Source organism: Pelodiscus sinensis, chromosome 1, assembly GCF_049634645.1.
Source record: "Pelodiscus sinensis isolate JC-2024 chromosome 1, ASM4963464v1, whole genome shotgun sequence".
In the NCBI taxonomy this organism is placed as follows: Eukaryota; Metazoa; Chordata; order Testudines; family Trionychidae; genus Pelodiscus; species Pelodiscus sinensis.
In genome coordinates, this window is record NC_134711.1 from 26,873,296 (window position 1) to 26,894,374 (window position 21,079).

Consider the following 21,079-nt stretch of genomic DNA (forward strand, 5'->3'; position numbering starts at 1 on the left):
TGGTGTTTTAATCAGTCATCTGATAGAGTAGAATTTTTTAAACCATCACCACGCAACATTTAGGACTTGCTTTTATTACTCTTTTACCTCACACTGAGGTTATCACCTCCTACTTTAGATCAAGGCCAGGTAAAAACCTCTATAAAAGGAGACACCAAGTCACAAATTAACTGGCAGAGTTGTTAATCTGAATTAATTAAATAAAATATTAAATCAATGTTCTGTAAAGCATTTGGGAGTGAAATCCTTGCTCTGCTGAAGTCAAGGGGAGTTTTACCACTGATGTGGTGCCAGAATTCCATGCTCTCTCTCATAGTGTCTACAGGATGAGACTCAATAGTACTTAATCAAAGCACAGTTCCAGTTACTACACTTAGGCTACATTTAGACTACAAGCCTCTTTTGAAAGAAAGTGTCTAGACTACAAGCAGATTTTTCAAAAAAGCAAGCCACTTTTTTGAAAGAGTCTAGATGCTCTTTCAAAAAAGCAGTTTGCATTCAATAGTGCCTTTTTTCGAAAGAGTACTTTTGAAAAAAGGCGTTATTCCTCATAGAATGAGGTTTACCATGATTAAAAAACCAGCCGCGTTCTTTCGATTTACTTTTGAAAGAACACAGCTGTAGTCTAGACGCAGGTGACTTTTTTTTTAAAAAACTACTTTTTTCGAAAAAACCCTGTAGTCTAGACACATCCTTAGAGAAAATGTATTAAAGGACTTTCGTAAGCATTATGGAAAGATGGTAGTTTTTCAACATGAGAACAGTAACATCTATGTGAACATAGATATGTATCTATTATTTAAACTCCTAAAAGACCTTTAACAAGGTCTTGCACATCACTTAAAGTGGCATGATAGCGAGTGATACAGCTAGTGAGCCTTAAAAAAATACAAGGTTAAATCCTCGGATGGTATAAACTGTAGATTAAAAAAAATTTTTACAAAAATTTAAATGTAGTCAATTTAACCAATTATTTCATTCAAGTTAATCCCACTACCTGAATTAGTTATTTTCCTTAAGACCTGGTTAAAATAAAAGATGCACTGGTAAAATAATGTGTTTGTACTCTTTTCTATTCTAACTTAGATCACTATGGCTGATACTTAAGCATTTTCATCCAACTGTTCTAATAAACAAACAAACATAGACTTTCATTTGCATAACAGCATCTGTTAATTATAAAAAGACAATTATTATCTAATAATTTTTAATTACAGAGTATGAAAAGATCAGCAATGACAAACATGCACAACAAACCTTAGGATAATTCTGAATGTTTAATAGTTCAGTCCTCCCACACTCTATTTTTAGAAGATGAAATTTGAATAGCATTAAATCAAAGAAGAACTAACAACAGCTGCTAAATTTTTGTATACCACAGCTATTACCAAGATCTGAGAGATTAAAATGACTTTCAGAAAGGCCACAGATTTGGCTAATTTTTTTAAAGAAACAAAATACATTTAATTCAAAATATGTAATAAACCAAATGGCTTTCAAAAGCCAACATTATTGCTAAATAACCTTCTCTCTCTCTCTCAATATGTATTCCATGTAGTCAAAGGTTGATATGAAATTATCTATGGTAAGCATTTGCCCAACATGTAACTCATTATTATAGGAATTGTTCTGTAATTGGTCAGTTATGTCCAGATAAGCCTTGCAAAAAAAATCACGTAAGGGGATAATGAGATGTCCGTTTGGTATAGGTCTACATTACAATATAAGCCCAGGGTTCCAACTCTGGCTCAAGATTAGGTCGTCTTCTTTCTACACACAAGTCACAATAATCCAGGGCTCAGCTCCAGGACCTCATAGGGTGAAGGGTTTAAGCCTGAGTCACACTGGGACTTAGGGTTCAAGTTGTATTGCTTTGCAGTATAGATACAGCCCTACTGGACTTAAGCTCTGTGAGATCACCAAATGTACCCATGTGCCAACTCTGTCCTCAAGATAGTCAGTTTTTCCACAGTGCACCACCACCAGTATTTCCTTGTAAACTGTGCTTTTGTGCAACTACTCCAGAGAGACGCAAATGCCGCCTAGCTGATTAGCAAAGTGCCCACAGCTAGCTTTTTTGTTTCTACTGCTGGTGTACACTCATGCATACCTCAGCACACATTAAAAAAAATATTCTGCACGTGGATGGAAAAGATTAAAGAGAACATTGACCAGCACCAAAGGGCTAGAGCTGCCATATTCTGGGAGCATGCTAGGAAGTCTGTGATATGCACTGCTGGACTCAGGCCCACATAATTCAGCATAGACACGGGAGTCCAAGATTGTGACCCAGAATTCAACAATTCCTAACTAAGGTTACAAATGAATGTAGATGCTCAAGCCCTATGTTACCACATACCGGGTTTCCTAACTCAAGTTCTATTAATCTAGGACTTCACTGCAATGTAGATATACTCCATGTCTAATTCAGATCAGCAAATTCTTCTAATTTCATCTTTTTTTTTTTTAAACACATCAGAAACTAAAAAATGAACTTCTCACGAGCAGAGACTTAAATAAGAGAACTCACCAAGCTCATTGAGACTCTGGGCAGCTTTTGTTATCTCTCTGCTTCCTCCTTGCAGCTGTCCTTGAAGTCTCTTACTGAGATACAAGATGCGTATTATTCTCCGCAGCAAATCACAGGCTGCCTGTGTGGAAATCACGGCTTTAGGTGTATAGTCAATGATAAATTATGCATAGCTCTAGACCCCATCCTGGAAACTCTTAAGTATATGCTTGTAATTAATACAATCACACACAAGCAAGCATTAACAGACCCAAAAATTTCATAGTTAGATGAACACTGATAATTTATCTCAATTTTTTTCATAAAGTACTCCAACTTTAGACAACATATGCTCACTGTTTTAATTATCAGTTCTACTGCACATGATGCTGTTAAGAAGCCTCTGCTTTTATTTGCTATGCAAAAACAAAATATTAAAACTTGATACATTACATATTTTATTTATAAAAACAACTGTGCATTATGCCTTTGATAGAACACTTTACTCAGGTCAGTAAAAAGCAGATACTAGCTTTTGTTCAGCTGATCAAAGTTTGACCAGAAGCAAAATTAAAAATAATAATAATAATAATCAATATTTATCTCAGGAGACAATAAATCTTAAGGTTGACCAAAAGTGTCAATATATGCACTGCCATATACACTCCGAATATTGGTAAGACTCCATTTTGGGAAAGAATTTTAGAATGGCTACTCTCAAACTCAGAATGGAAAGTAGGCAAAAATGTTTAATGGGGAGAGTAATTAACAACTGAAACCACTTACCAAAGTGGCTTCTCTATTATTGACCATTTTAAAATCAAGGTTAGATGTTTTTCTAAAAAAAATACACTCAAGGAATTCTTTTGGGAAAATTCTATGACCTGTGTAAGGTAAAACATCAGACTAAGTTATTAAAATTGTCCCTTATGGCCTGAGAATCTATGAAAACCACTGTTCAGCCAATTGTTAAATTTACAAGCTTACGAATTGAGTTAAATGAATTGGGACTGGAAGGCACGACACAAGATCCAAGTATTTCTTATTTGGGAAACACAATTACACATGCTTTTGCTTTGCCTTTGTTAACACTGATCTAGAACACAATACTGTTGACTTCTGAGGAAGTTATTATAGGTTCCTAGCTTTTTAATTCTCCCTCTTATAACTACTTATGCCAATTTTTAGGTTCAAGAAAAAATTCTTAAAAATGACAGGTAGACATTAGAGATTTAAAGTATAATTTTACAAAAGCAATTTCACGCTGATTTATTCTATACCTATCCTTTAACAGAGTTTTGTTTTACCCAAGTAAATGGTTAATATTAAAAAAGTAATTTATTCTTTTTACATTGATTCATCTGGGAGTTTAAATTTAATGTATTTTGGGGATTTCTGTGAAGAAAAAAAAAAAAAAACTTAACTACAGTAAAATTCCAGTTGTCCGGCATCCAGTGGTCCATCACTCCTGCTAGTCCAGCACCACCTGGAACCGAGAAGTGCTCCAGGCAGCCGGACAATTGGAGCTGCTCTGCCCTGTGCTCCCCAAGTCAGCCACTGGTCAGTTTCAGCAGCGGCTGACTTGGGGACGTCTGGGGCAGAGCAGCTGGGGTGCTGCCGGGTTGGTCCAGCAGTGCCGCCCCGGTCCAGCAGTGCCGCCCCCTCATTCCCCCACCCCACCCAAGACCCCTCATAGCCCCCCCTTCTGATAGTCTGGCATATCTGATAATCCGGCACCCCCTGAGTCCTAAGGGTGCCAGATTATCGGAAGTTTACTGTACAGTGGTTTGAGTACAAATAAATAAAGTGCCTAACTATTTTTCTAGGGCTTATATTATATTTATATGCTGAAGTTTAAAGGCAGGACATGTACTTCACATGTAAAGAGCATCTGATGTACAAATAATAAATAAGGTTTTGAGGTCTCTGGATATTTGGATGGACTACTTCAACTGAAAGCAAAGAAAGATTCCTTCTTCCTGGAACTGCTCATATACCAACACATTAATCAAGCAGCATTAGCTTGTTAAAGATAAAAAACTCAAGAACCTCTTATTTTCTAACCTTTTGAGTTAGTATTTAAATACTTTCATATTTTTAATAGGGCTGTCAATTGACCTGCGTTAACGCCTGCGATTAACGCAGGACAGGATTAACACTGCTAATTCTTTTAACACGCTAATCGCAGGCATTAATGCTGTGCAGCCCCTTTGAAGTGGGCAGCACAAGTGGAGCCAGGGATCAGCTGGAGTTGCCAGTCGGGCATTTCAAAGAGACTTTGCAACAGCGGAGCCAGGGATCAGCTGGGCTACATCTATACTGAGGTTTCTTGGCAGAAAATATGCTAATGAGGGACTCATTAGCATGAGTCGCAACATCATTAGCATATTTTCTGCCTTTTTTTGGCGCAAAAAGAAGCAGTGTATGTGTTTCCTTTTTGGGCAAAAACCCCATTTTATGCAAAACCCTTATGCCTGTCCCAGAGAGGAATAAGGATCTTGCACAAAACGGGGTTTTTGCGCAAAAAGGAAATGTCCACACTGCTTCTTTTTGTGCAAAAACCCCTTGTGCAAAAAGAAATGGTAGAAAATATGCTAATGATGTCGCAACTCATGCTAATGAGTCCCTCATAAGCATATTTTCTTTAAAAAAAAAAAAAAAACACAACACCACCACCTCATTATAGACATAGCCCCGGAGTCCCCGACTAATCCCAGGCTCCTAATACACTGTCCCTTGGAAGCATGGCAGCTGCGTATCCAAGGGGCAGCACTGCCTGGGGTCACCTGGGGACTCCAGCTGATCCTGGGCTCCATGCAGCACTGCCCTGTTCAAATGCCGCTGCAGCATTTCAAAGGAGAGGCACATGTGATTAAATTTTTTAATTGTGCAATTAATCACGATTAAATTTTTTAATCGCTTGACAGCCCTAATTTTTTAACTAACACCTTCCTTAATTACCAGAGATTTGCCTGTATCTGACTTAACTCTTAAGTGTTCTGTCCTGTACCCAGTTTTAGTATTTCAACCACCTTGTCATTAGAACCAACACGTTGTCTATGTATTCTTTACTGGAGGAAAAAATATGTATCTATTAGTGAATATTTTGTATATTATATTACTTAGCTCTAAGTAAAGAAACAGTTCTAATTTTTGACTGGTTAAGTTTATAAATGTGTGCTTGTTCAAAGGATCTGTGGAAATGTTTGGTTAGGTAGGTCATTTTCTTAGTTTTCTTTCTGTTACATGTACCTCATCTGCATATTTTAACTGTTAATCCCCTTCAGTTTGTGATCTGCACAGGCAAGACTAAGACCATGCTAAGAGGATTTTATGATGCAAAGGAGGGAGTATGTGTTGTTATTCTGCTGAAGCCCTTGGGATTGTGGGTGAAGAGCCAGGCAAAGAACACAACAGAAGCAAAGCAGAGAGGATAAAAATTTGACAATGATGTCACGATGGGAAAGTTTATAAAGAGGTCTTTATACTTTAAAACACTCAAGGATAGCAGTGCAAGCCACAGAGTTTTATGTGCTTAATGGGTAGTATGAGAATAAATATTGAACAAATAAAACTCTGTTGGCCACCCTTCTCCAGTTAGCAGGGGAAGAACAGTCTTCTAGGCCCTTAATAAAGATGCATCAGGCAAACTGCTTGTGTTTGTATCGGATATCAAGACAGAGAGATTAGAAGGATTCTTGTGAGTCAGCATGATCAAATTGTTGCTTTTAAGAGTAAGTAGAATACAGATTGTGTTAAAGAAAATATAACGAATGACTTAAAAGTTTGTACTAAAAGAAGCTTTGTATTAGGAATTAGATTAATACCCTTTGTATGAACAATAGTATCCCTTTTCCCATGTGTGAAATGATTGTGTAGTTCCTGGGGAGGGGGAGTGAAAGCGTTGGGAACGTGATTGGATAGATAACTTGTAGGTCCAACAGTTTAAGAGTCCAGACCATGGAAGAGAGGAGGCGGTTAGAAGACTTAGAGGCATCAAGGTACCATGAATTGAGGCCCGATGCAAAGCAGACTAATGGAGGACATATGGATGGCCTTGGAGTGTTAAGAAGCAAGTGCTCTGTTACAAACAAGACAGCCCTAAAATAATACTGGGAAGGAGACACCAACATACTGATGTCAGAGTAAAAAATAACTCCCAGAGAAACAGATATTAAGCAGAACAGACGGCGATTGATTAAGAACTGATGAAGCAAAATGCATACACCTGAACGGGAAAAGAGTTCTATAGAAGTTGAAGCATCTTGCACAAATCTCTGGGTCTCATCTGATCAACATCGGAGCATCAGTCCAGACCAGGAGAAGCCCCCGCTCCTCTCCCCCACATTCAACTTGCCTGGCCTGTAAGTTAATGTGAGCAACAGACTGGTAACTTTAAGTAACAACAAGACTTTGTGTGTTTGTGTGCGTGCTTGTCTTTATGAAGCATATGCTAACTGTTTTTCTACTGTATTCTCAATAAATGCAGCATATTGCCTTTTCCCCTGAAAAAGATCCCATGTGCTTCTTATTAGCATAACAGCTAATGTGTGCTGGTTTCACACTGCAAGTAGTCTCAGAAATCAAGAGGGCTACTTGCAAAGTAAAGTACTAAATACAAGTAACAGAAATAAAAACAAGCTCTTAGAATTAATTATATGATTTAGCAAAGTTGCTTTGCTACAGTTTCAAAAAGACTGAAACCTCAAACTGTGGTGCTATTTGCATAGTTAAAAATCAGATACTTATCAATCTGAAATTCAAAAGCACAGTTCATAATATTAGAGATAAAGAGCTACAAATAGACAGGAAGAAAAAACAAAGGGGATAACAGCATCCGGAACGTAAGTAAATCTCTGGCTTTTCAGATACATTCCGAGTTCATGTATTAAAGATATTATAAATGTGCACGAACAGACATTCAAATTTTTAACTAGAAGGTTTACCTAGCATTGCTGAGGTCCTTAACTCAAATAAGTTTTCTTTTTCTTTATTTAAATCTTTGTTCTAGGGTGGGGCTGCAGATGAGGGATTCTGTAAGCAGGCTGATGTGTGAAGAGAAAGGACAACCCCAGCCCTCTCTCTCTCTGTAACAGCTTGAGGCCAGCAATTACTGCCCATGGCTGCTGCAGCGGGCACAGCCAGGGAAGGGGTGCATATGCCGTAGGCAGGGGACAGATAAACACATACACAGATAGACAAACACACAAACTCTCTAAAATATATAGTAGATAGCTGTCCCTTTCTCCACCCGTGGCCCAGTGAGGTTATAGCTGTCCTGGTCCCCACCTCTGGCCTCTTGATGCCTCCCTGTGGTTTTTCTACAGTAAAACTGTCCCTTCTACCAGACACTTCCCTTCCCATTTTATGAGAAAATCAAATTCCAGGTACATCCTATTGTCTGGCACAACAAAATCTCCTTGCTTTAAGTTAGATAAGAGGAAGCTACATACCAAATTTGGTAGTTCTAGTTCTTACCATTTAGGAGTTATTGAACAGACTCAGACAGACTGACATAATAGCTATAGTATCTCCAGATTTCACTTATGTATTAAAAGTAGCCACATGTAGTTCAATTGGATGCACTTTAGCCAACCCTATATTAAAGAAATTATTCCCCAATGCATTACAAGGATTTAAATTCATTGAGGAACTGAAGTCTCTAATCAGAAGTTTTTCTTCATATGCTAGGTGATTTAAGTTTTGTTTTGAAACAGTCTATGAATCGTAAAATAATTGTTTTGAAAGATAAAAGTTAAAATAAATGTATAATGTAATTTACCTGTAGCTTTGCTAGCTGTGCTGTGCGAGAGACTATTTTGTTGTATGGCTCAACAATTTTGGCTCTGATTCTATTGAGAAAGGAAATACTTTTTAGAAATGTAACAGTAGAAAAGTGCAGAATTGATAAATACTTATCATATAATGAATGACATACCTGTCAACGGTACTTTGTAGAGCACCAATTCTAGTCTGCATCATTTGTAGGACACCTGTGAAAAGACAGGCATTTTACGTACAATTAGAACATATATAATCCGATGAAAGATGTAATTTCCCCACTTCCAATACATCATTTTATATAAAGTGAAACACTGTATATTTAGAATAAACTGTATAGCTAATAAGTCAATATCGGTTATTTAAATGTATTAATCTGTTATATACAATTTAGGGACAGATATTGAAATTTCTTCTTCACAAGTCCCAAGAAAATCAGTGGGACTACTCATGGAGTATACTGTAGTCTCCTTTAATTGAAGGTACATATCCACAATTAGTCAGTTTTGTCAGTGGTTCAAGAGTACCCTTGGATTCTTCACTAATACTAAGCTCATAACAGCTCGTTCACCTTCAGTTGGTTAGAGGAGAGACTGCCCCATATTGGCACATAATGGCCCAGCCTCAGTTATTCATACATTCAGCAATTCTTGGCTAAATTACAGCAATACAAAATACCTGCATATGAAGCTCTCAGGGTTCAAAAGACTCCAACTACCACATAACACTACTGGTCATCTCCTCAGCAACATAGACCTGTCCTCTACTTTCTACACTGGCTTTCCATATTAAAAAGCCAAGTTCAAGGGCTCAGTCCTTATATTAAAGGTGCTCCCTGGTTTGGGCCAAGGTATATGGAATTATGATGTCCAACATGTTAGCCTCATGTGACTATTTGGCCAGTTGAGTGTGGCTAATTGGCTCACAAAATTATTTACATTTTCAGAATAACGTAGCTAGTTTGCTATAGCAGTTGGACACGACAGCTCTAGAAGACCCATTTAATCTCTGGGATAAAGATTGTCATCAACAGCTACACTTTTCTAGAACAACTGAACTGTACAACAAGGGCAAAGTTTGTCTGTGTAGGAGACAGAACTTTCTCTGGGGTTGGTCAAAGACTATGGAATGAAATCCTCCAGGAACTGAAGAGGAAGAGGATGAGAACAGAAGCACATGACAGATTCATAGTCACATTGCTTAATGTACTACTGAAAGGTGCTTTGATACTCTGGTGATAAGTGCAGTTCAAGAATTTATTTTATTTTAGATAGAGAGATAGAGTATGGTGCTATTGAATGTGAGTAAGGATATCACCATCCTTGCTGAGAATCAAATTAGAAATTCTTCTAGACATGAAACTATAAAAAGGGCAGAGAAAGTTTATTGATGCTTTACAGTCATAATACCCTCTAACAAAGAAAGCAAGCTTATCCATTAGGTCTGTGGCTCAACGTATTTTCAGTTCTCAACAATATCAGCATTTGTATAATGCTGCACTCCAAGAACACAGTTTGATGCCCAGCATGGCTATTCAGATAACAGAACACAACTGTGGGATACCAGGTTTTTTAATGTTAGCATACAGATTCTCCATGTAACCAATTTACATGTTTGAGCAATTTTCAGAGACAAGACACATACAAAGGCAGAACTCACTTGGCATTGGCAAGACTACAGACAGCCTGTACAAATCATTAATTTAGAAAAACCAATTCATAAAAAGAAATGAAAATCCAGTCAAGCAAGAACAAAAATCTGAACTAAAGCATCTTGAATATAAACATTTATAAAACAGTAAGTCGGCTTACTGTTATGAGCTCCTTTTAAGTTGGCTATGCAAATTACCTGAAGAAGTCCACACAAGGATATATTTTCCCTAACATATTATATAATTATTTTAGCTTTTTCTTTTAAGAGGGCAAAAATAAAAGACTCGTTTGCCAATGTATAGTTTATGCCCTCTTCAAAACAAAAGATTATAGATTAATTTATCAGCAGGACAACATTAAACCAAAGTATTTTTTTTTAAATATTTTTGGAGAGAATCTGGTATGATTCTTGTCATTCCGACTGCTGCCCACCAGGCTCTGAACAGCAGACAGAGGAGACTATCAATTAGCACTTTGCTGCAGACTGACAGAGCAGAACTATAACTAGCTACAGAAATGGAGCTCTCTGAAGTCTTAGGCCAGGTCCATGCTGAAAAATTAGGATGATCTAACTAGGTCACTCAGGGGTATTTAAAAAAAAAAAAAATCCACACAACTGACAATGCAATCAATGGGAGGGCTTCTCCCCTCAATATAGCTACAGGCAGTCCCCAGGTTACGTACAAGATAGGGGCTGTAGGTTTGTTCTTAAGTTGAATTTGTATGTAAGTCGGAACTGGTACGTATTGTAGGGGAAACTCTAGCCAAACATTTCTCCAGAGCTCAGTTTTATTCTCCCACACCTCACTTCCCTCAGTCCTTTATTCTCAAGCTGAGGTGTCTGCTGAGAAAAGCCGCTCCGCGTCTCCCTGGTCTGCTGGGGGGAAGCAGCTAGTGCGGGGTTGCCTCACCCCGTTTGTAAGTAGGGATCCGATGTACGTCGGATCCATGTAACCCGGGGACTGCCTGTATTGCCTCTCAGGGAAGTAGGGTACATACACCAACCGGGAAAGCCCTCCCACGGGGAAAGTATAGCATCTTTGCTCAAGTACTAGAACAGCACAACTGCACTGCTACAGCATTTTCAGCATAGACATGCCCTGAAGAATGCTATACAGGCAGTCCCCGAGTTACGCGGATCCGACTTATGTCGGATCCGTACTTACGAACGGGGCTTTTCTTGCCCCGCAGGACGCGGGCGGCGGGACCACCCAGGCGCGTCGCAGTCCCACCGCCCGCGTCCTCTGGGGCGAGAAAAGCGTCTCCGCGTCTCCCTGGTCTGCTGGGGGGGGGGCACCCCAGCAGACCAGGGAGACGCGGAGCAAAGCCGCGGAGGATGCGGGCGGCGGGATCGCATCTCCCTGGTCTGCTTGGGGGGTGGGGTCTCAGCTAGTGCGTGCCATCCCGCCCCCTCCCCCCCCAGCAGACCAGGCTTTTCTCGTGGACGCCTGTGGTAGAGCAGCTGGGGTGCTGCTGGGTTGGTCCAGTAGCGCCGAAAAGCGGCGCTACTGAACCAACCCAGCAGCACCCAAGCTGCTCTGCCCCAGGTGTCCAAGTCAGCCGCTGCTGAAACTGACCAGCGGCTGACTACAGGAAGCCCGGGGCAAAGCAGCTCTGCCTCGGGCTTCCTGGAATCAGCCGCTGGTCAGTTTCAGCAGCGGCTGACTTGGGGACACCTGGGGCAGAGCAGCTGGGGTACTTCCAGGTTGGTCCCCGCAGCACCGAGGTGCAGTGCTGCGGGGACCTACTGGGCAGCGCCCCAGCTGCTCTGTCCCAGGCGTCCAGATTCAGCCGCTGTTGAAACTGATCAGTGGCTGATTCCAGGAAGCCCGGGGCAGAGAAACTCTGCCTCAAGCTTCCTGTAGTCAGCCGCTAGTCAGTTTCAGCAGCGGCTGAATCTGGACGCCAGTTCCGACTTACGTACAAATTCAATTTAAGAACAAACCTACAGTCCCCATCTTGTACGTAACCCAGGGACTGCCTGTACTTCATTGGCTTGCTCTGAGTTTATATCTGTACAGTTACCTTCACAGCTCCAAATGCTAGTGGCTTTAAGTTGAAAGCCTAGATTTCTGCAGAAGTTGACAGTGTTTGCTCACCATGAGCAGATCGATTTCTCCAAGCTCCAATTTAAAATCAGAAATGCCCAGATAGATGCTTGGGGTGACACAGTTTGCATCTAAGCACAAGAAAGAGTGCCACCTCAATGGCCATGTGCTCCCAATTTAATATTAAAGGAGATTTGGCATATTCAGTCCAGTGATCACCCAGATGTTTGTTTTTTTTGAGAAAATGCATGTCAAGCATATATGTAGGAGTCCAGCCCTTCATGCAAGATACATACACAATAGCTAAGTATTATCCTGGTTAGGCTAAGTAGAGGAGGACACAGTTGTAAGATGAGCAGAGCAACGTGAAATATGCCAGCGTATGTGACATTTCAGCAGTCCCTTTTTACTAAAGACCAGAGATCCTAACCAACCTGGACTGGAAAGGGTTGAAAGAGTTGTTAAAAAAATACCTAACACCTGGCACAAAGGAGTGGAGAAACATTTCAATGCCTGTCATTTTGACCTAAACAGATAATGTCAGTGAGTTTGCGCATCATAAAACTTGAATGTGACAACCAAAAAGGTTCTACTAAAACGTTACACATTCTTCATCACTGCTTTGTTCTCCAACACAAATGCTGGTACTTAGAATTTTAATTCCTAAAATTGTATCAGTTAAAGCTTTAACTACAAGTACGTTACTTAAGATTTCCTTGTCTATCAGTTGGTTTCAGAAGTGAAATTTCTACTGTTTCTAATGTTTTAAATATCAAAATTAGGATTGAATGCAATTGCAATTAATTGACAAGTGATTAACTCAAAACAAATTAACTTGATTTAAAAAGTTAATTGGAATTAATTGTCATCTTAATATGAGTGTTAAACAATAGCAATACTAATTTAGCATAACATTTAAACATTTTTGGACAATGCAAAGTGTATAGTTCTCATAATTTTATTACAAATATGTGCACTGTAAAAAAAAATTTCATTTTACCTTACAGAAGTACCGTAGTGCAGTATCTTGGTTGTGAAAATACAACTCACAAATGAGGGGGATTTTTTTAAACAAAGCTTCATTCAAAAATAAAACACATGAAAATTTTAGAGCCTACAAATCCATTTAGTCCTATTTCTTCTTCAGCCAATTGCTAAGACAAACAAGTTTATTTACATTTACTGGAAACGATACTACCCGCAACTTATTTACATCACTCGAAAGCGAGAACAGGTGTTCGCGTAGTAATGATGTAGCTGGAACTGCAAGGTATGTGTGTGTGTCAGATATGCTACTCATTCATATGACCCTTCATGTTTCAATGTATAGATTGCCTTTTTTACAGTGCAAATATTTGCAATTAAAAGTAATAATATAAAGTGAGCACTTTGTATTTTGTAATCTACATTATAATTTAAATCAATATATTTTGAAAATGTAGAAAAGCATCCAAAAATATGTATAACAAATTAAAATTGGTATTCTATTATTGTTGAATAGTGCAATTAATTTTTAATCTCTATTTTTGTATTGTTTGACGACCCTAATCAAACTATTATTTTAAGGTTAGTTTCCGCTGTGCAGGAAAATATTTCTGTGGAAGTGGACTACATATAGTCCTTGATTTGCTGAATAGTCTCAGTTTGCACCTGTCAACCCTAACATTTCTTTCCAGAAACAAAACAATATAAGTCCTTAGTCTGCATTCCCGCACACCAGTTCCATCTAAGACAATGTAATCTATATGGAACTTCAAAGAACCAGGCAGGGACTGAAGCCACTAAGAGGTCTAGTTGCAAGAATGAAACATCATTAGGAAAACTGCTTATCGGAAGAAAACGATGTGAATGAAGATATGAATATGTTTGAAGAACAATGTGGATCAACTGGTTAACTAAAATAATTCATTTTTTAATTCATCATTCTTCAAGGCTTTCGCCATGCCTTTTAATGTAATTTAACAAGTAAATTCCCAAGCGTTTGCTACACTGAATGTTGCTAGCAAAAAAAAAAAAAAAAAAAAGTAGTTTAAGGATTAGCTAATCCTTATGGCTTGTTTAATTAGGTTTAGAATCTTATCACCCAATATAAAAATACAGAGGGTGTCATTTTCTTGTTTTATATTACTGTACACAATACAGTAAAACTCTGATGGTCCGGCACTCCTGATGGTCCGGCACTCCTGATGGTCCGGCACTCCTGATGGTCCGGCACCATCAGGAACACAGAAGTGCTCCGGGCAGCCAGACCATTGGAGCTGCTCTGCCCCTAGCTTCCCCGATTCAGCCGCTGCTAAAACTGACCAGCAGCTGAATCAGGGACGCCTAGGGCAGAGCAGCTGGAGTGCTGCCGGGTTGGTCCCGTAACGCTGCCCTTCGGGGCTGCGGGACCCAACCCGGCAGCACCCCAGCTGTCCCCGATTCAGCCGCTGTTGAAACTGACCAGCGGCTGACTCCAGGAAGCCCGGGGCAGAGCAGCTCTGCCCCGGGCTTCCTGGAATCAGCCCCTGATCAGTTTCAGCAGCGGCTGACTTGGGGACACCTGGGGTAGAGCAGCTGGGGGGCTGCCAAGATGGTCCAGCAGCGCCGCTTCTCGGCGCTGTGGGACCAACCCGGCAGCCCCCCAGCTGCTCTGCCCCAGGCATCCTGATTCAGCCACTGCTGAAACTGACCAGCAGCTGACTCCAGGATTATCGGAAGGTGCCGGATTATCGGAAGTGTACTGTACATGCCCATTATGTTGGAACATCATGGACACAGACCATAACAGTGATGCCAAAAAAAATGTATTCCCTGTTTTACTTCAGCTTTCCCAAGGAAACCACATCTTATAATTTTTTTTTTCCTAAAAAACAGAAGTTCCAGTAATTTCAATGAGGTTTACTCCAAAATTAAGTGTCTTCTAAGAACAGTCAATCTTCGCTTTTTTGGCAACTTGGAATTTGATCTACATCCTTGCTGGAAAAAATGCAAAGGATTAACTGAATGAAAGTGAAAAGAACAACAATTCAAACTCATTTTTAATTTTTTTTTCCAGAGGTCCATTTAAGTCGACTTAACTCTGAAGCTATTGCAGATAGTCTATCAACTGGTAGTTTTAGAAGCAGTGTTGCAACTAAACATACTTCAGACAACAACATATCAATAGCCAGCAAAAGATTTCAATCATTTGAGATCTTCCACAAAAACTTCTTGTGCAAAAGTGTGTCCACACCTCAAAACCGCATCGCAAAAGCAATGTGCTTTTGCGCAAAAGAGCATCCATGCTGCAAGGACACTCTTGCACGAGAAAGTTCTGATGGCCATTCAGAGAATGACCATCAGAGCACCTGTGCTTTTTCTGATAGGCTCATTTTGCACAAGAAAACCCTGTTGAGTGTCCACACACACTTTTTTGCGCAAGAATTCTTGCGCAAAAAGGAGTTATTCCTCATAGAAAGAGGTATACCTACACTGCAAAAAGCCCTCTGTTCTTCCATTTTACTGTAAATTTTCTAGTGCAAAAACACGCTTGAGGTGTGGATGCCACGTGGGTTTTTGCACAAAAACCCTATAGTGTAGACACAGCCTGAGCGAGGATGAGGGAGGATGGAGTGAGCAGGGGCGGGGCTAGTGTATTAGGGTTTGAGGTAGATCCTGGATCACACTTACATTCAAAAAGTGATCTTGTGCTTAAAAAGGTTGGAGACCACTGCCGGTGATGAAAAGATTGCTCAGTTCATTTATGCCATAAATTCTCCTTTTTGCATTTGTTAACCATGAAATATTTAAGGACATGGTTGTGTCCTCACAATAAAGCATACATTGTTGGAATTTTGCTAGACACTGTGAGAGAGAAAGGAACTTGAACAGCAACAAATACTGAAGGGAAATTTGCCAGTTTAAACCTTGAGAAGTGGAGCACTGTACACAATGATACAATAACATGTGCAGGATGACAACAGAAGATAAGGTTGCATATCTTTCAGAAACAAATACATAAGAAAATGCCCAAACAGAATATTTAAAAGAAATGGCAGTGAAAGTTGAAATAAACTGTCAACTATCACATGTGCAGTTTTGTCACAGACAACAATGCAACCATGGCAAAGATGAAGATCCTTAAAAGAAATGGAAGGATGCTGCTTAACAACATATGGCTGCAGTGCACATTTAATGCATCTTTTAGCCAACAATTTAAGTATGCCTTCTCCAGGAAGGAAACAAAATGTTGTTGAAGTTGCAAAATACTCCGTAACAGCCATTTTGCTTCAGCTTCACTGAAGAGAACGGGAAGATCCAAACTAAATCTCCCCCAAGGTGTTTGATGGAAGTCTGTGGTTGACCGTTTTGAACAATTTATGAAGAAATGGTTTAGTCTCATAAAATTTTATGAAGAAAACCACGATAAAATAGATAGAAGAATCTCATCCAAAGTATCTAATATTGGATTAAAGAGGAAGGTAGAGAATATGCTCAGTATACTGAAGCCTATATCCATAGCCTTAAACTTCAGAGATATTGCTGATGCTCTCAAAATTTGGAAGGCATTTCAAGAGACATTGACAAAAGAATTACCACACCAGAAAGTTAAACTGCAGGCAGTAAAGAAGTGAATGGATCAAGCACTAACTCCACTTTAGTTTCTTGTGAACATTTGCAACCCCAGATCTAAAGGTAGATGCCTATCTTCTGAAGATGCTGATGCTGCTGCCACCATGGCACGGGAATCTCAAAATCATTCCTCAGCTATAACAGTCATAATAAATTTCAGGGCTGGAGCAAAACCGTTTAATCACTACGTGTTTATTGATGACGGTGTGAACAAAGTCACTCCCCTGAACTGATGGGAATCATTAGCCAGGCACCCTGAATCAGAATTCCTTCAGATACTAAGTCAACTTTTCTCATCAATAGCTTTCTCTGAAGGTACAAAGAGAATATTTTCAGTGTTTGGTGTTATTCACTTAAAGCTAAGAAATCAACTGGGAATTGAAAAAGCAGGAGAAAATCATATTTCTGGTTGTCCATGAATCAAAATGACTGTGGGATTGGGAAGCCTAGTCGTAGAAGTTTTAAGGACACCATACATTTAGTGTTGCAATGACTTTTCTGTTAATTTAAAAAAGAAACAAATTTCAGAGCTATTGCTGCTGCATTACTGATGCTTTCAAAATTTGGAAGGCAAATTCCCTCATTTGGGAGTGGTCAGAGCTGTACCAGGGGGTCCAACATATATTTATTTTTAGTGTAACTTTATATTTCAATTTTTGTCTCTCTCACCATTTAAACTACATTAGCTTATTAATAAAAGTTTTCTTCTAAAAAGGCATTTGCCACACAAACTCTACATGTTTTTATTCAGGAATTTTCTGTTGTGGCAATAGCAAAAATACCTCATTCAAAAAACATGGCTCCTGACACAGCTTTAACCAAATCTATAATTGTTGAACTAGTTGAAAGACTACTGAGAAAGTAATTATCAATAGTTTGCTGTTGAACAAGGAGACCATATCTAGTAGGGTTCTGCAGATATCAGTCTTGGTTTTGGTACCATTTAATATTTGCATAACATGTTTTGGATAAGAAGAGTATGCCCATAACATTTGCAAATGCTACCAAGCAAGACTGTTAGCAAGAAGTTAGCAAGACTAACAGTTAATGGGAGCATAAATGTAATCTTAAAATAAGGTTTTAGAATCTCACTTACATCTATTTTGAAGAACCACATAATGACCAGTTTTTATGCAGACATGATAGTTCTAAAATGAAGACTTTTTGATAAGCAATTGGTGTTATACCAGTGGAACCAAACATCTGTATTTAATTTTGCTGTCTTTTCTTCTTACTCTATATTTCAGAAGTGTGTATCGGTCTACCATCCTTAAGTTGGTTTGTTCAAGAATTCCTCCTAAACGGTAAGAGCTTGGCCCACCAAATTTGGTATGCAGCTTCCTCATATCATAACTTAAAAGCAAGGTAAGGGTTTGGTTGTGCCAGATTAATGGGATGTGCCTGGAATTTGACTCTCATATAAAATGGAAAGGGAGGGGTCTGGAAGGAGGGACAGTTATACTGCAGAATGGGCCAGAAAAGGGGCCAGAGATGGGAACCGGGACAGCTATAACTCCACTGGGCAAGCAGGGGTGGAGAAAAGGACAGCTCTCTACTACATATTTCAGAGAGTTTGTCTGTCTGTGTGTGTCTGTCTGTGCCCCCGCCAAGGGACATGCACTCCTCCCTGAGCTGTGCCCGCTGAAGCTGCAGCAGCTATGGACAGGCAATTCTCACATGGCCACAAGCTGCTGCGGTCAGTTAGGGCTGGGGTTGTCCTCTCATATCAGGGTAGCTTGCAGACTGAATCCCTCTCCTCCAGCCCCACCAACAATAGTAATTTAAGTGAAGAAATACAAAAGTTGAGTTAAGAACCCAAGCCAGGTAAATCGTCTAGGATTACAAAAAGGAAATGACGTAATTAAGACCATGAAATAACTACTTTGGTTTTTAGTTGGTATTTATTTAGTGCATGAGTCAGCAATCTATGGCTCTTCGGTCATTCCCAAAATATACCCAACTTTTTAAATTAAAAAGAAAATTAATTCAAAATTTTCAAAAATACATAATTACTCGGAGCCCAGTCCCATCAGCAGCAGCATCCTGTCTCCGGCCCTGATCCTGGAGCAAGTACTCATCTGGCTGCAGAAAGAGCTGATGGCACTGACCTCAACCCCTCTCCCCTTGCTGTGACATGGGAAGGAGGGGAGGCCAGAATCTGGCTGTGGCAATCCTGGCCTGGCCCCTCTTCTAGCCACTGCTGCCCGGATGCAGAAGCCCAACCCCAGGAAGGTAAAGTCATCCGGCCTCAGCCCCTCCTCCACCCCCAATCCCCTGCCCAGCCTCCTGCACCTCCCACACACCCCAACACCCTGCCCTGAGCCTCTCATATACCCCCAATCCTGACTCCTGCACCCTCACATCCACAAACTGTACCCCAACAGCAGCAGAAGTCCCATTAAATAAAATCTGTGAGTACAATGATTCATTTATGCTATCAATCAACATGTCAATTAATAATATTAAGTTGTATGTTTTCAGTTATGCAAACAGGCATTCTTATACAGACACTTTGTTGACCCTTGTTCTGAATTTTGATGTAGTTTTGCTCTTTGGTTTGAAAAGGTTGCTAAGCCATGCTATAGTGTAATTATGTCAAAGAATTGAATAAATACTCTCCTTACAGCTCCACCTGCAGACATTAACACCACACAGCAGTTTTCAAGTACGACTTCTGTCCAATAACATTACCACTTAACAGCCTGATGCCATCTAAACTATGAAACTATTAACAATCACCTTATACTAAAATGAATGAGCATAAAATGAATTTATACCTTCTAGAGATTCAATCCCAGTTGCCTGTGCCAGTAAGTCTTCATGTCTAGCAACCACCTGAAAAGTGAGACCACCAAATCATTATTTGCGAGGCTAATTCCAAAAATACAAACTCAGATTTTATTTAAGCATGTATCCGCGAGTGGAGAAAAAAAGAAAAGAAAAAGAGGATCTTAGAAGTAGGAAGAATCCCTTCTGAGTGATAAGAATCCCTTTATTTTTCCCACCTGCTTTACAGTCAAACCCCTCTAATTTATAAACTCATGTGTGTCCATAATACTTTTTAAAAGGATCTGATCAGACTTTTCATAGTCAACACTAAACTGATAGTTTTTTATTTATCCAGTTAATTTTTCTGCACTAATGTTCAGTACCTGGTCTAGCCAGACAGATTACAGCAGATGATGTTTTAAATTTACCTACCATCCAGTGATTAATCTCAGTCTTTACCTTCTTCATATATTTAACAAAATCCTGGATTTCCCTAAACCAGAGGTGGGCAACCTGCCGCCCATGAGCCCCATGTGGCCCACTGCAGTCCCACTTGTGGCCCATGCACCCCCTACTCTACTATCCTCCCTGACATGCCTCTCATGCACTGGAGTCCTGCACTTCCTATTCCTCCTCCTCACTTCCAGGATTTTCGGAGCACTATGAATCCACTGATGAGCACTCCATCCTGATTCCTCTTCCTCTGTCCCAGAGCTGGAATTCCACAAATCAATAGGAAGTGTGGGGCCACTTTCTATGCACTTGGGTATGAGGGAAAGTGACAGGGAGGGTGGAGGAGGGGAGAACAGGCTGCAGTCAGAACCCTTGTGGATGCGAAACCCCTTTTGCCCACCACTGTGGCCTATTGAGACGAAGAAGAGCCACTCAGGCAGTCCACTCACTACTCTTGGATCCCATTGCTGCTCTCAACTCAGAATGTCAGTTGTGTCAGAATACGAGATAAAGGCAACTGTTTATATAAGGGATAAACTGAGAAAAATCAAAGTTTCTTATACAATTGAGACATAAATAAAAATGTTTATACAATCTCTAGAAGGGAGAAGTGCTTAACTAGCCTACAGTGCCATAACATCCCATAAAATATTCCCCATCTACTATATATATATCTGAGAGAGTTTGTCTTGTCTGTTCAAGAATTCTTTTCAAACAGTAAGAGCTAGGACCACTAAATTCGGTATACAGCTTCCGCTTATCATGACTTAAGGCAAGGAATGGGTTAGGGATATGAAAGTGTAACCACATACATGGTTACACACAGGCTTCTGGTACACGTGGGGAGCTAGCTTAAAAGCCGGCTCCCCGCACACACCAGCTCCCAGGGAACCACCTGCATGTAACTATGTTACTGCTTTGAAATTTTCAGCGGTAACACTTTTACTTAATTAAATGCATTTTAATATACCCAGTATAGGTTTGGTTGTGCCAAGAAAATGGGGTGTGCCTTGAGTGGGATTGCTTCTCATAAAACCATACAGAAAAGAGACAGAACCACCAGAAAGGTGAAAGGGGCATCACCCCTTTCTGGACTGTCTCAGCCCTGAGCCCCCCAAATACCCCTTCAAGGAGACCAGGGGGGTGGGGGGATTGTTGAAGCTCTCCCCCCAATTTGTAAGGGAATGTTGCTGGCTGTTCCCCTTCATCATGGAGTGAAGGAAATGTGCACAGATTGCTGCATTCCTCACTTTGGCAGGGAGCACAGGGGCAGA

At 40.1% G+C, this 21,079-nt stretch overlaps 1 protein-coding gene across 1 annotated transcript in view; it reads right to left on the reverse strand.

The window, feature by feature from the left end:
* COG5 (component of oligomeric golgi complex 5) overlaps positions 1-21,079 on the reverse strand; it is a 349,021-nt gene that overhangs the window by 325,585 nt on the left and 2,357 nt on the right. Inside the window, exons 3-6 of the mRNA XM_006120390.4 lie at positions 19,361-19,418; positions 8,448-8,502; positions 8,292-8,361; positions 2,531-2,651 (exon numbers count right to left, since the gene is read on the reverse strand). Coding sequence (XP_006120452.1) covers positions 2,531-2,651; positions 8,292-8,361; positions 8,448-8,502; positions 19,361-19,418 — 304 coding nt within the window. The remainder of the gene's footprint in view (positions 1-2,530; positions 2,652-8,291; positions 8,362-8,447; positions 8,503-19,360; positions 19,419-21,079) is intronic.